The 14135-nt window shown below is 43.4% G+C and overlaps 1 protein-coding gene across 1 annotated transcript in view; it reads right to left on the bottom strand.

Annotated features, from left to right (window-relative positions):
• Positions 1 to 472: 472 nt before the first annotated feature.
• The window catches only part of LOC146977959 (putative C-mannosyltransferase DPY19L4), a 28568-nt gene continuing 14905 nt past the window's right edge, over positions 473 to 14135 (bottom strand). The window contains exons 13-19 of the mRNA XM_085790748.1: positions 13740 to 13859; positions 13512 to 13632; positions 11649 to 11705; positions 10646 to 10728; positions 9705 to 9837; positions 2904 to 3062; positions 473 to 1045 (exon numbers count right to left, since the gene is read on the bottom strand). Coding sequence (XP_085646874.1) covers positions 881 to 1045; positions 2904 to 3062; positions 9705 to 9837; positions 10646 to 10728; positions 11649 to 11705; positions 13512 to 13632; positions 13740 to 13859 — 838 coding nt within the window. The 3' untranslated portion in view covers positions 473 to 880. The remainder of the gene's footprint in view (positions 1046 to 2903; positions 3063 to 9704; positions 9838 to 10645; positions 10729 to 11648; positions 11706 to 13511; positions 13633 to 13739; positions 13860 to 14135) is intronic.

Below are 14135 nucleotides of genomic sequence, written 5' to 3' on the forward strand. Positions count from 1 at the left end.
AATCCAACAACTCCACAACGCTCTGGTGGACAAGCTGTGACCTGCACATTCACCACGCTATGAGATAATAACACAACGTTACCAGACAGAGTTGTTTTAGAGGGAAATTCATGCAAAACCGCTGATGCGCGTTGCCTTCAGGAACAGTTTTCATCAAGCAGTCTCTGTATTTCCCTCTAAAACAACTCTGTCTGGTAACGTTGTGTTATTATCTCATAGCGTGGTGAATGTGCAGGTCACAGCTTGTCCACCAGAGCGTTGTGGAGTTGTTGGATTGTGTATTTGATGAGTTTGATGAGGGACAGGGCAGGACCTGTACCGTTCACCTCCATTGTGTTCACTGAGCAGCTCACGTCTCTGCTCCGCCCATCTCAAAACAACATGCACCGATAATTAAAGGTGATGAACCTACTGCTATATGACTATAGGGGTTATGGTGAGAGGAGGAGCTGACTAAATGTTGAACTATCCCTTTAACATCAATAATCCTCCTCGGGGGTCGACTCGTATCCCTCCGCCGCCGCTCAGACTAGTTCCTGTTCATCTTTTAGAGTCAGAGTGAAATGTGAGGACTTGAGTTAAAGCTAAAAGACAGACCATAATCACATGACACGAAGGTCACGTGACCGGAGCGCCGTCTGTCGTCAAGGCAACAAAAAGAAAAAAAATGAGTTTGTCACATAAAGATGAAGACAGACTCACATTAACCCTCCATCAGTAACAGTAACACATGGCTTATAAAACTACAGTACAGTGACGACTATGGCAAAGTCCAACAACATCAACATCAACTGTCCGTCTGCACACACACACACACACACACACACACACACACAGACACACACACACACACACACACACACACACAGAGGAGCTGCTGTCAGTACTGGAAGGAGATGACTGAGTTGACTTTGTAGACGTGGAAGGAGCGGTTCCAGAAGACTCTGCTGAAGTAGTTGGTGTAGGGAGAGTAGTTCATCTTGATCTCGTGGCAGAAACGTCCGTGTTTGGAGAACGAGTAGATCTCTCCTCTGTCGTACACAACCTGAACCGCAACACAACACAACACACACAGCGTTAACCAGTTAATGCAACAATTCATTAATTAATCAAACAATAATCGATTATTAAATTAATCATCAACTATTCTGATAATCTAATAATCAGTTTGAGTCGTTTTTTAAAGGGATAACGTTTTGTCAAATTGGTCCATTGCCATAATCCCTATAGTCATAGCAGTAGGTTCGTTACCTTTAATTGTCGGTGCAAGCTATTTTTAGAACGGTGGAGCAGAGCCGTGAGCTGCTCAGAGCTATGCTACGGAGGCTCATTATGGGATTTCTTGGTTTCCCTCATCATCAAACTCATCAAATACACAATCCAACAACGCCACAACGCTCTGGTGGACAAGTTGTGACCTGCACATTCACCACGCTATGAGATAATAACACAACGTTACCAGACAGAGTTGTTTTAGAGGGAAATTCATGCAAAACCACTGATGCTGCGTTGCCTTCAGGGACAGTTTTTCATCGAACAGTCTCTGTATTTCCCTCTAAAACAACTCTGTCTGGTAACGTTGTGTTATTATCTCATAACGTGGTGAATGTGCAGGTCACAACTTGTCCACCACAGCGTTGTGGAGTTGTTGGATTGTGTATTTGATGAGTTTGATGAGGGAAACCAAGAAATCCCATAATGAGCCTCCGTAGCGTAGCTCTGAGCAGCTCACCGCTCTGCTCCGCTGTTCTAAAAATAGCTTGCACCAACAATTAAAGGTAACAAACCTACTGCTATGACTATGGGGATTATGGCAATGGGCCAATTTGACAAAATGTTGAACTATCCCTTTAAGAAAAAAAAGTCCAGATTCTCTGATTCCAGCTTCTTCAATGTGAATATTTCTGGTTTCTTTGTTCCTTTATGACAATAAACTGAGTCTCTCTTTGGTTTGTGGACAAAACAAGACATTTGAGGACTAGAGCTGTCAGATCGAACTTCGCTATTCAAACAGAATTCGAATTGTTTTCAAAATGAGAACATTCGAAGGTGAAGTGTGTACCTTCGAGTGTGTACCTTCCGCAACGACACAAATTAACAAGTTGACAAAACAAAATGTAGTTGCACGACGCAGAGCTGCAGCTTCAAATTTATGATCAACTTCGACTCAACCAAATCAACTTTGGTAAAACTTAAGTGTGTTGCAAAATAATGTTACATAACAGATATGGTTGGAATGCCCTTTAGTGGACACGCAATGTAATAATAAAAATTTAAAAAAACAGTAAAAATTTGAATATAATGTGAATATTTAGCATAAAAAGCGTTAGAAATTTGAATCTGATTTGGGGGGAAGACTGACAGCCATATTGAGGACGTCATCTGGTGGTTTGAGAAACACCGATTGACGTTTTTCATACATTTTTTTTATATTTTATTGACCAAACAACTAATCGATAATGAAAATAATCATTAGTTGCAGCTCTAGGTTTCTGCAGGTTTCACCAACTCAAAGTTAAGACCTTTTTAAGACCTTTTTGAGACCATGATGGATGAAAGTTAAGACCTATATCATGAAACGTACAAAAGAAATCCAGAGTTTATTGCAAAGTAAACTGGCTGCAGCATCTAAGTTGTGCATTGGGCTCGTTTGTAGGTGAAAATACATTCAATAAAGCTCAATGAAGTGTCTCTGACTGAATAAGCCGGATCGGTGCTTCGATAGTTTTTAACTGGTTTATTATCATCTGTATCTGCCTGACTCTAACTGACCGTCTCAAATTCTCTGTATTTATCTCGAACTGTAGGAAGATGTTCAGTCTGTATACTGATATATATATAATATTTATCTCTAACAACAGTGTGTATTGATGAATCAGCGTCAGAGCGAGTGATGAACCCACGTGTCCGTTGGCGACGTCCAGCAGGTCTTTGACCCTGCAGCCTTTGTTGGCGCTCAGCTCGGTGCAGAGCGACTCCTCGATGATCACGTAGTTCGTCTTGTGGGACGTCAGGATCTTGTAGACGTCCTCCGCTGACCTCATGGCGTAGACCTGGTACGTCTGCAGCGCACACACACACACACACACACGGTCACAACAGGGAGGATGTCATCATCAACATCATCAATTTGGATGGATCGACATCTGATAGGGCGACCATAATGGACAAAGCAAAGTCTGACTTAGAAAACATCTTCAAATGGTTCCCGTCAAACAAATTATCTTTAAATTTAAAAAAAATCTAATTTCATCGTATTTTCTTCAAAGAACATTGGAAATAACGCTATTTCTCAGGTCTCATCTGTGGTGTAACTGTACATTTAGAACTATGTCAGTTCATAGTGATGACGTCACCGGTGCACCGTAGCCTAGGGAACAGGTAGCCAGGGAGACGGGCAGTTGTGTACGGGAGTTAGGTAAATAAACATTCACGCTATACTTACAGCTGGACTCACGTAGTTATTTAATAACACGACATGGTGTCAGAAGTCCTGTAGTTGGCGTGGAGAGAAGAAGCCCGACGAAAGAAAAAAAAAAAAAAAGAGGATCGTTTCGTTTACACCTGCAACGGAAAGAAAGTGGAGGCAGGGGCGCCGGAAGTGGGGGTGCGGCAGGGGCTGCAGCACCCCCTGGTGGCGAAAGTTGAAAAATTGCGATGACAATAAAATGATAGATTATAAATATTTGTGGTTGCTGTTTCTGTTCCACAACATTGTAGTAAGCCATACTTGAGATGAACCACTTTTTATTAACAATTGTGTCCCCACCACAAAATTAACTTAACATTATCCTAATGAAGAATGACGAAAAAACGTTGATAAACTATAGGCAGCCGAAGCAGTGTGCACGGCGCGGAGCTTCTGCCGGAGCCAACTCGCAACAATATAGCTTTGATTAGGCTACAGTAGTTCTCAGACTCTCTCTGTCATCTCCCCCTTTGGAGAAAGAGTCGTTTTCAAGCTGCACCGTGGGGAGGGGGGCGAGAGGGGTCTCTTGAGGGGGGCTGGTGGGGAGAGAGGAGGTCGATTGTACCGGATAAGACAGCACCCGATATGTTTGGGTGCAACAAAGTCACTGTTAACAAAATCAACATCTAATCTGTCCCTTCAAAATAAAGTTTGTAACGTGTGTTTGGAGCAGCTGCTGACAGATGTGCAGCTGCAGTGACAGTTTCCTCCCTCCCTCACGTCTTAACGACGGGACAAAGTCTCTTGGACATATAAGCCTATATTCTGTGTTTTTCCTCTCTTTAACCGTCTCATTTCAGTTTTTGCCGGTTGAAAATCATCTGGTGCGCACCCGCTGTTTCTCTGGCGCTTGCTCACTCACTCACTCACTCTCGATGCGCATATGTTATAAAAAATAAAAATAAAAAGGAAAAAACACAGATGCGCAAATTGAAATGACCTACTGTAGTGAATGTAGTCTAACAATTCAGTGACCACAGCTGATCACCAGCTTGTCGTGCCCCACCTGTCACGTCTGAACACAACTACGGGCTTCTTTTTTTTTTTGCCGTGGTCCGGCGCAGAATTAATAAAAACAAATAATGCTCGTCAGTCCGACCGCATGGGGTCCAGGGTCTAGGCTTCAACACTGGTCGGACCTGGTCGGGTATTTGGAGCTAGAACCGGTCCACTAAAGACCAGAGTCTGTTTGAGAACGGCAGCCTGCTGTCTGGGAGACGTTGTCAGGTGCGGTGTTACGGTGCGGCGCGGGGCCGCACCCGCACCCCCTGGCGAAAACTACTTCCTGCGCGTCTGAGTGGAGGACAGGATGAGCCACGGAGGAGACGCTAACGGTAGCAGCAGGGAGCTAACGGCAGCAGCAACGGCAGCTTCAACGGCAGCACAGAGAGTCGCCGGGGGGCCGTGCGCTACGTTTAATATCCAGCCACCGGAGTCCTTCGACTTTTCAAAGCCGCAAGAGTGGGACAAATGGATCCGGAGGTTTGAAAGATTTCGCCTGGCAAGCAATCTGAACGTAAGCTCCGACGAGAATCAAGTCAACACACTGATATACTGCATGGGGGACGAGGCGGATGACATCCTACGTGGGCTTACTCTACCGGAAAGACACACTTACAAGGGGGTACGTGATGGATTTCAAAGTTTCTTCGTGGTCAAGAAAAATGTAATCTACGAACGTGCTAAATTCAACATGCGCAAACAAAGAGAAGGAGAGCCAGTGGATTCGTTCGTCACTGCATTATATGCGCTAGCAGAACACTGCAACTATGGGGTGCTACATGACGAGCTAATCAGAGACAGACTCGTCGTTGGACTGTTGGACAAGGGGCTGTCTGAACGCATGCAGCTGGACGCAGAACTCACCTTGGACAAAGCTGTCAGGATGACGCGTCAAAGCGAGGAGGTGAAAAAGCAGCAAGCTTCTCTGCGAGGTGACACCAGAGCACAGGCAAGTGATGCTAAATCTGTGGATAGAGTCAGAGTGCACAGCAAGAATGCTAAAAACAAACCTCAGCATGCTAATAAGCCACACAATGCCCAGTACAGCAAAGGAAAATCATCTTCACAGTCGCAGTGTCAAAAATGTGGCAGTTCTTCATCACATCCACCAAGAGATTGTCCTGCAAAATAAGTTAAATGTCATGCATGTGGCAGAAAGGGACATTACAGTCGTGTGTGCAGGGCACCAAAATCTGTGCATGAGGTTGAAGAAGAGGAAGAGGATGCTATCTTCCTTGGCAGCATCACAACAGATGGTGATCCCTGGATGGTCAATATAGACATCCATGACAGCAAAGTGACATTCAAAATCGACACAGGTGCCGACGTCACAGTCCTGCCACACACTGTATTCCTGGAGATATATAAGAACAATCCACCAATGCTCCGAAAATCAACAAAGCCACTCCTGGGACCTGGGAGGAGTCCACTTGATGTTGTCGGCGTCGCCAGGCTGCTGCTGAGGAGAGGTGAGAAAGCAGAGATGGAGGATTTATATGTTGTTCGCCATCTGCACACTGCCTTGCTGGGAAGATCCGTGAGCTGTAGGCTGGGGCTGGTTACACGCCTAGACAGTGTCACAATGGAGACATTAAAGCAAACTTACCCAAAACTGTGCAGTGGACTTGGAGAATTGCGCCAGCCATATGCCATAAAGCTGAAACCAGGGGCTCAACCGTTCTCACTCAAAACACCAAGGAGGATCCCATTGCCACTGATGGACAAAGTCAAGCAGGAACTGTCCCGCATGGAAGACCTCGGGGTGATATGCAGAGTCGAGGAGCCGACAGACTGGTGTGCTGGCATTGTGGTGGTGCCCAAGAAGACAGGTGCTGTGCGTATATGTGTTGATCTCACCAAACTGAACGAGTCAGTGTGTCGAGAGAAGTTTATCCTGCCATCAGTGGAGGAAACACTTGGAATGCTGGCTGGAGCCAGAATTTTTAGTAAGCTGGATGCAAATATGGGGTTCTGGCAAATTCCCCTGACAGAAAATTCAGCGAAACTGACAACTTTCACCACCTGTGCTAGCCATGTACGACCCCAACAGAGAATGCAAGGTCTCAGCGGACGCGTCGTCATACGGGCTAGGAGGAGTGTTACTCCAAAAATGGGATGAGGAGTGGAGGCCAATAGCCTACATGTCGCGGTCTCTCACACCAACTGAGCAGAGATACGCACAAGTGGAAAAGGAGGCATTGGGACTGACCTGGGCCTGTGAGAGGTTCCGCAACTTCCTGATTGGGAAACACTTCCAGCTGGAGACGGATCACAAGCCTCTCTTGAGTCTCCTGGGGTCTCAAGCACTGGATGCTCTACCTCCTCGGATCCAACGCTTCAGAATGCGTCTGATGCGCTACTCCTACTCCATTTCTCATGTGGCAGGGAAATGTCTGTGGACAGCAGATACACTGTCACGAGCGCCAGTCAAGAGAGGAGAAACACCGGCTGACAAAGAGCTGTTTGAAGACACTAACATCTATGTTGACATGGTAATGGAAAACCTACCTGCGAGCACTGCCTACCTGGAAGAGCTGAAAGAGCAGCTGCAGAGGGACAGTGTGTGTGCACGTGTGATGCAGCTGTGTGCAGAAGGATGGCCAGCCCATGGCACCAACGAACCTGCACTCAAGCTGTACTGGAGTGAACGTGCTCTTCTCACAGTCCAGGATGGTCTCCTACTTAAAGGACAAAGACTTGTAATTCCCTCAACAATGAGAAATGACATCCTCGTCAAGCTGCATGAAGGTCATCAGGGCGTGGTCAAGTGTAGAGAGAGGGCGCAACAGTCAGTATGGTGGCCAGGGCTGAGCCAGCAGCTGAACGAGTTGGTTCTTAACTGCAGAGCATGTTGCCAGGAGAGACAGAACCACAGGGAGCCGCTGATGCCAACACCGTACCCAGGCCGGCCATGGCAGAAATGTGGAGCAGATTTGTTCATGCTAGGGAGCAAGACCTACCTGCTAGTGGTGGACTACGCGTCAAGATATGTGGAGATCGCCCTGCTAACCCCCACAAGGTCTAATGATGTAATCCACCACCTGAAGTCAATTTTTGCACGTCACGGGATCTGTGAGACCCTAGTCACTGATAACGGGCCACAGTTCTCAGGAGCAGCCTTTGCAGAGTTTGCAGAGTCCTATGGGTTTCATCATGTGACCAGCAGCCCAAAATACCCCCAGGGAAATGCTGAAGCTGAACGTGCAGTACAGACAGTGAAAGGGCTCCTGAAGAAGTCAGATGACCCTACCTTGCTCTGCTTTCATACAGGGCAACCCCACTTCAAAATGGATACAGTCCAGCTCAACTTCTCATGGGGAGGAGGCTTCGTACCACTGTGCCTATTCTTCCTGCTTTGTTAGATCCTGCTCTTCCTGATGGAGACACTGTACTGCTGAAGGAAAAGGAGAGGAAGATGAAAGATGCACAACGCTACAATCTGCGACACCGTGCACGGAACCTCAACAGACTCACTGCTGGGCAGAACGTGTGGGTCACAGACCAAAGAGCAGCTGGAGCTGTCATCGGAAGCCACACCACGCCCCGCTCATATCTGGTGGAGGGACCTCACGGGATCATCAGGCGAAACCGTCGTCATCTCATCACCATGCAGCCCTCACCGGAGCAGAGCAGCAGTGATGCAGCTGAGCACCTGAGCAGAGGAGGTGTTCCAGACCGACCTTCAAGAGAACAACCTGCAGCAGCACCATTGCAGCAGAACGTTCCAGAAGCACCATCTACTCCTACTCTCAGAACCAGGTCTGGGAGAGCTGTGATAAGACCGACCCGGTTCGGCTTTTAAATTTTTCTCATCACAGACTTTAACAAGACTGAGAGATATTTAAAAAAAAAAAAAAAGAAAAAAAAATGTGTTTGATTTGAATGTAAATGTCAGTTTAGAGTGAGGACAGACAGAATTTTTATTGTATTTGTAATTTATTGTTACAAGCTAAGGTTAATGGCTGTGTGTCTGTTGTGAGTGTGAATGACTCAGATAGGAGCAGACCTTCCAGCCACAGGGGCAGAATAACCCCCTAAGGTCCTGCTGAATCAATGGCGGTCTACCCATTGATTCTAGAAAGGGGAGATGTGGTGTAACTGTACATTTAGAACTATGTCAGTTCATAGTGATGACGTCACCGGTGCACCGTAGCCTAGGGAACAGGTAGCCAGGGAGACGGGCAGTTGTGTACGGGAGTTAGGTAAATAAACATTCACGCTATACTTACAGCTGGACTCACGTAGTTATTTAATAACACGACATCATCTACACTCTTTCTAATGTAGTTCTAATTGATGAAACCTTAAACTGGAAGACTCACATTCAATCTGTCTGTAATAAAATATCCAGATCTGTTCGTACCATTGGCAAGATTAAAAGTTTGGTTCACCAGAAGTGTCTATTGACGCTTTATTATAGCTTAAAGCAGAAGTAAGTGATATATTTGTGTTAATATAAGTCTTAAATAGTTCTATCTTCCGACAGCAATCACTTACATAGAGTGTTTGGACCGAAACACGGGTCTGTCAGTCACTCTGCTCTGCTCTGAGCCGAAGAGAAAACATTTATCGTATCCTACAGTTTTTATCCAATGAGGAGAGAGAACGGCATGCAGGGCTGTGTGTGCAGCCAAGGAACGCCGTGAATGTGGCGACGTAGGGACGAGGACTGTTATGGTGCGTTCAAGGAAACTCGTATTTTTCCGACCTGTGAACTCGTACCAGTTCGATCTGGTACGAGTTCACCGGTCGGAAGTTACGAGTGGCCGTTATAGTGACTTTCACCGGTAAAACAGGTCGGAAAAACACGAGTGGGTTGCCTGGAACGCTACAAAGTCGTAAGTTGTGACTTGAAGCTGTAATTTACGATTTCAAAAGCCTGCCTGGAACGCAGCATTAGCGAAAACGACCGGACCACTTACTTCTGCTTTAATATATCCTTACCTCATATATTGTAATGTCATTTGGGGAGCTACCTATCCCACTCACCTACACAAGCTTTATATACTACAAAAAAGTTCTGTAGCTTTTATGTTTTGTCTATTGTTGTGGTCTTTTATTTCTTGTTTTTACAAGGTTAGGGTTAGGTTTCTTTAATCTCACCTGCACATCTGGTTTGCTGTATTAATGCTGTTTTACTTGCTTGTAAAACTGTGCAAATTAATTAAATAAATAAAAATAAATGAATAAAAAAATCATCATCATCAGCGAGGTCATCAGTGACGTCACTCACCTCCTCGCTCCTCCTCAGCAGCTCCAGGTCGGAGGTCACAGGTAAACTGGTCACAGCTGCACCTGAACACAGCTTCACCGTCCCCAGCAGCTGAGGACTTCCTGCAAACACCGCGGCCGCCGGCGCCTGAGACCTGGACACGAGACGAGACACAGACGAGACGTTAGAGAGACGGACGCACCTGAGACCTGTGTTGTTTTTGGCAGGCATTTTAGATTTAGTCTTAGTCTTTTTGACGAAAATACTTATTAGTTTTAGTCAATTTGAGTCATTTCTATATGTGATGGTTTTAGTCTAGTTTTAGTCGACGAAAACTCAAAAGGGTTTTAGTCTAGTTTTAGTCAGTTTTAGTTAAAAAAAAAAAAAAATTTTAAGTCTTTTAACAAATTAATTCAATAAAGGAATGGTTTTACACATAATGTTTCTACCCAATGGCAAATACTTTATGGTCTAAGGATTATCCATTAGCCTACACACAGATAAAGTGGTAACAGTAGTGCATTCAGTTTTTTTTCTGCTGGATTATATTTAAAATACGTCCATATATATCTTCTGGTCGAGTGACGGCAGGTGTGTTGAGCAGAATGTGCGCTCCAGGTGGTGGGTGTGACCACACAAGGATGGGATGCAGCAAAATTGCAGATACTTGTTGATTTTAGAGTAATGACAATCCACAATATGACATTAGAGGCGATCGCAGCCCTACCACTAACATTTACGTCCGTTTTCGTCTCGTCAACGAAATCTCACACACGTCTCGTCATGTTTTCGTCATCAGAGAGCCGTGTTTATCTCCTCACCGTCTCGTTATCGTCATGAAAAAAAGGGGCGTTAACAAAATATTTCGTCTTCGTCTTCGTCATCGTTAACGAAAACAACACTGCCTTAGACCTGTGGACACCAACCAACCGACCAATCAGAGAGGAGCGTCGTCTTATCACCTGATCCAGCTCATCAGCTCCACCGTGTCCGGGTCGTAGAACTCCTGCAGGTCCGAGAGCTCGGCCAGGACCCGAGGACAGTACTGCAGGACGGACAGAGGAGGAGGAGGGAGGAGGAGGAGGAGATAGGAGGAGAGAGGAGGATGGAGGATGGAGGAGGAGGAGAGAGGAGGAGGAGGAGGAGGAGGAGGGAGGAGGAGAGGAGGAGGAGGAGGAGGAGGAGGAGGAGGAGGGAGGAGGAGAGGAGGAGGAGGAGGAGGAGGAGGAGGAGGAGGGAGGAGGAGAGGAGGAGGAGGAGGACGGAGGAGAGGAGGAGGAGGAGGAGGAGGACGGAGGAGAGAGGAGAATGAAGGAGGACAGAGGAGGAGAGAGGAGGAGGAGGAGGACACGTCATGATGAGACCTGCTCAGTGTCTGAGCACCAGAACAAACTCGGGGTTCATGCACATTTTAGCCAACAAGTCTCCCAGATCCCCAGTTCTTCTCACCATCTTCCTTTTCTCCCAGTGTATGGGATTTTATTCCTGATTAATTGATATGGATGAATATCAAAATATGAAGCTCTAAGATTGAGGGGGTCGTTTTGCTGATGTCATCAGCATGTGTAAGAAACTAAACTACCCGTTCATTTGCATCGTAGTGGAGGAGACCAGAGATGGAATGTGGTGTCAGACATATATTTGTCAAACATTATTTGTTTCACCATTTGAATCATTTCTTTTTAGATGTGAATCTAAAATGTGAAGAATGTGAAGTCTGAAAATACGTTTCTTCAATTTCGAATAATTTAAGGCATTTTTATTGGGGGGAGACAGTTCACGTTTTTGAGATTTGTTGATAGGAAATTTTTATTTATCAATTTTAAATCAACCACAGAGGCTGTTATTACTAAATGAGAAAATAAAAATCCCTGACTTGTCCAAAACTTTTGGGGTGGACTGAAGTTTCCAAGGTTTTTTTTTTTCAAAATGTACGACCTCTGACCTCAGAGCTGCAGGTCTCACCTCTCTCCACAGACTGAAGCCGATGATGGTGGGAACCGCCGTGCTCAGGATCAGAGACTGAGGAGAGAAACACAGGAACAACAAGCTGGATCAGATTCACTAACAGTATATATAACTCTCTCTATACATCTATCTAACAGTATGTATATAACTCTCTCTATACATCTATCTAACAGTATATATATAACTCTCTCTATACATCTATCTAACAGTATATATATAACCCTCTCTATACATCTATCTAACAGTATATATATAACCCTCTCTATACATCTATCTAACAGTATATATATATAACTCTCTCTATACATCTATCTAACAGTATATATATAACTCTCTCTATCTAACAGTATATATATAACTCTCTCTATACATCTATCTAACAGTATATATATAACCCTCTCTATACATCTATCTAACAGTATATATATAACCCTCTCTATACATCTATCTAACAGTATATATATATAACTCTCTCTATACATCTATCTAACAGTATATATATAACTCTCTTTATACATCTATCTAACAGTATATATATAACCCTCTCTATACATCTATCTAACAGTATATATATAACCCTCTTTATACATCTATCTAACAGTATATATATAACCCTCTCTATACATCTATCTAACAGTATATATATAACCCTCTCTATACATCTATCTAACAGTATATATATAACTCTCTTTATACATCTATCTAACAGTATATATATAACCCTCTCTATACATCTATCTAACAGTATATATATAACCCTCTCTATACATCTATCTAACAGTATATATATAACCCTCTCTATACATCTATCTAACAGTATATATATAACTCTCTCTATACATCTATCTAACAGTATATATATATAACTCTCTCTATAAATCTATCTAACAGTATATATAACCCTCTCTATACATCTATCTAACAGTATATATATATAACTCTCTCTATACATCTATCTAACAGTATATATAACCCTCTCTATACATCTATCTAACAGTATATATATATAACTCTCTCTATACATCTATCTAACAGTATATATATATAATTCTCTCTATACATCTATCTAACAGTATATATATAACCCTCTCTATACATCTATCTAACAGTATATATATAACTCTCTCTATACATCTATCTAACAGTATATATAACTCTCTCTATACATCTATCTAACAGTATATATAACCCTCTCTATACATCTATCTAACAGTATATATATATAACTCTCTCTATACATCTATCTAACAGTATATATATATAACTCTCTCTATACATCTATCTAACAGTATATATAACCCTCTCTATACATCTATCTAACAGTATATATATATAACTCTCTCTATACATCTATCTAACAGTATATATATAACCCTCTCTATACATCTATCTAACAGTATATATATAACCCTCTCTATACATCTATCTAACAGTATATATATAACTCTCTTTATACATCTATCTAACAGTATATATATAACTCTCTCTATACATCTATCTAACAGTATATATAACTCTCTCTATCTAACAGTATATATATAACTCTCTCTATCTAACAGTATATATATAACTCTCTCTATCTAACAGTATATATATAACTCTCTCTATACATCTATCTAACAGTATATATATAAGTCTCTCTATACATCTATCTAACAGTATATATATAACTCTCTCTATACATCTATCTAACAGTATATATATAACTCTCTCTATCTAACAGTATATATATAAGTCTCTCTATACATCTATCTAACAGTATATATATAAGTCTCTCTATACATCTATCTAACAGTATATATATAACTCTCTCTATACATCTATCTGTAACTGGGGCTTCAGAGGTCAGAGGTCACGGACCAGCACCACAGGGTGGATGGACTTCAGCTTGAGCCACCTGAACACCGTCATCCACACGTCAGGAGAACACACGCCGAACGCCGTGAACATGCAGACGTACGGCGTCCACAGGAACTTCATCCTGGGGGAGGAGAGAGAGAGAAGGAGACGATGGATGGACGACACCTCTGTTACCGTGGAAACCTGACAGAGGCCCGCGCTGTTAAATAACAACGAAGACAGTCTGACCCGTCAAACAGCAGAGTGAGAGCTCCAAACAGCAGCGTGTGGAAGACGTGGTAGACGACCTCAGGTTGTTCCCCGACACGACCGTCCTCCAGCTGCAGCCGGGGCGCCACGGGCTCACCACTGACACACACAACCACACACACACAAACACACACACAACCACAGAGGGGGAGGACAAGACACAAGATTATTATAATTATAATAAACTTCATTTGTACTGAACAGGTTGCAGCACTAGCAGTTTATTTGATCTTGTGCACAAATCAAGTCAGGCGTCAATCAATATTCAAAAATTCATTCATTAAAGCAGAAGTAAGCGATATTTTTGTGTTAATATAAGTCTTAAATAGTTATATCTTCCGACAGCAATCACTTACATAGAGTGTTTGGTCTGAA

Source organism: Trachurus japonicus, chromosome 11 (genome assembly GCF_045865225.1).
Source record: "Trachurus japonicus isolate A0001 chromosome 11, Traja_1.0".
Taxonomy (NCBI): domain Eukaryota; kingdom Metazoa; phylum Chordata; class Actinopteri; order Carangiformes; family Carangidae; genus Trachurus; species Trachurus japonicus.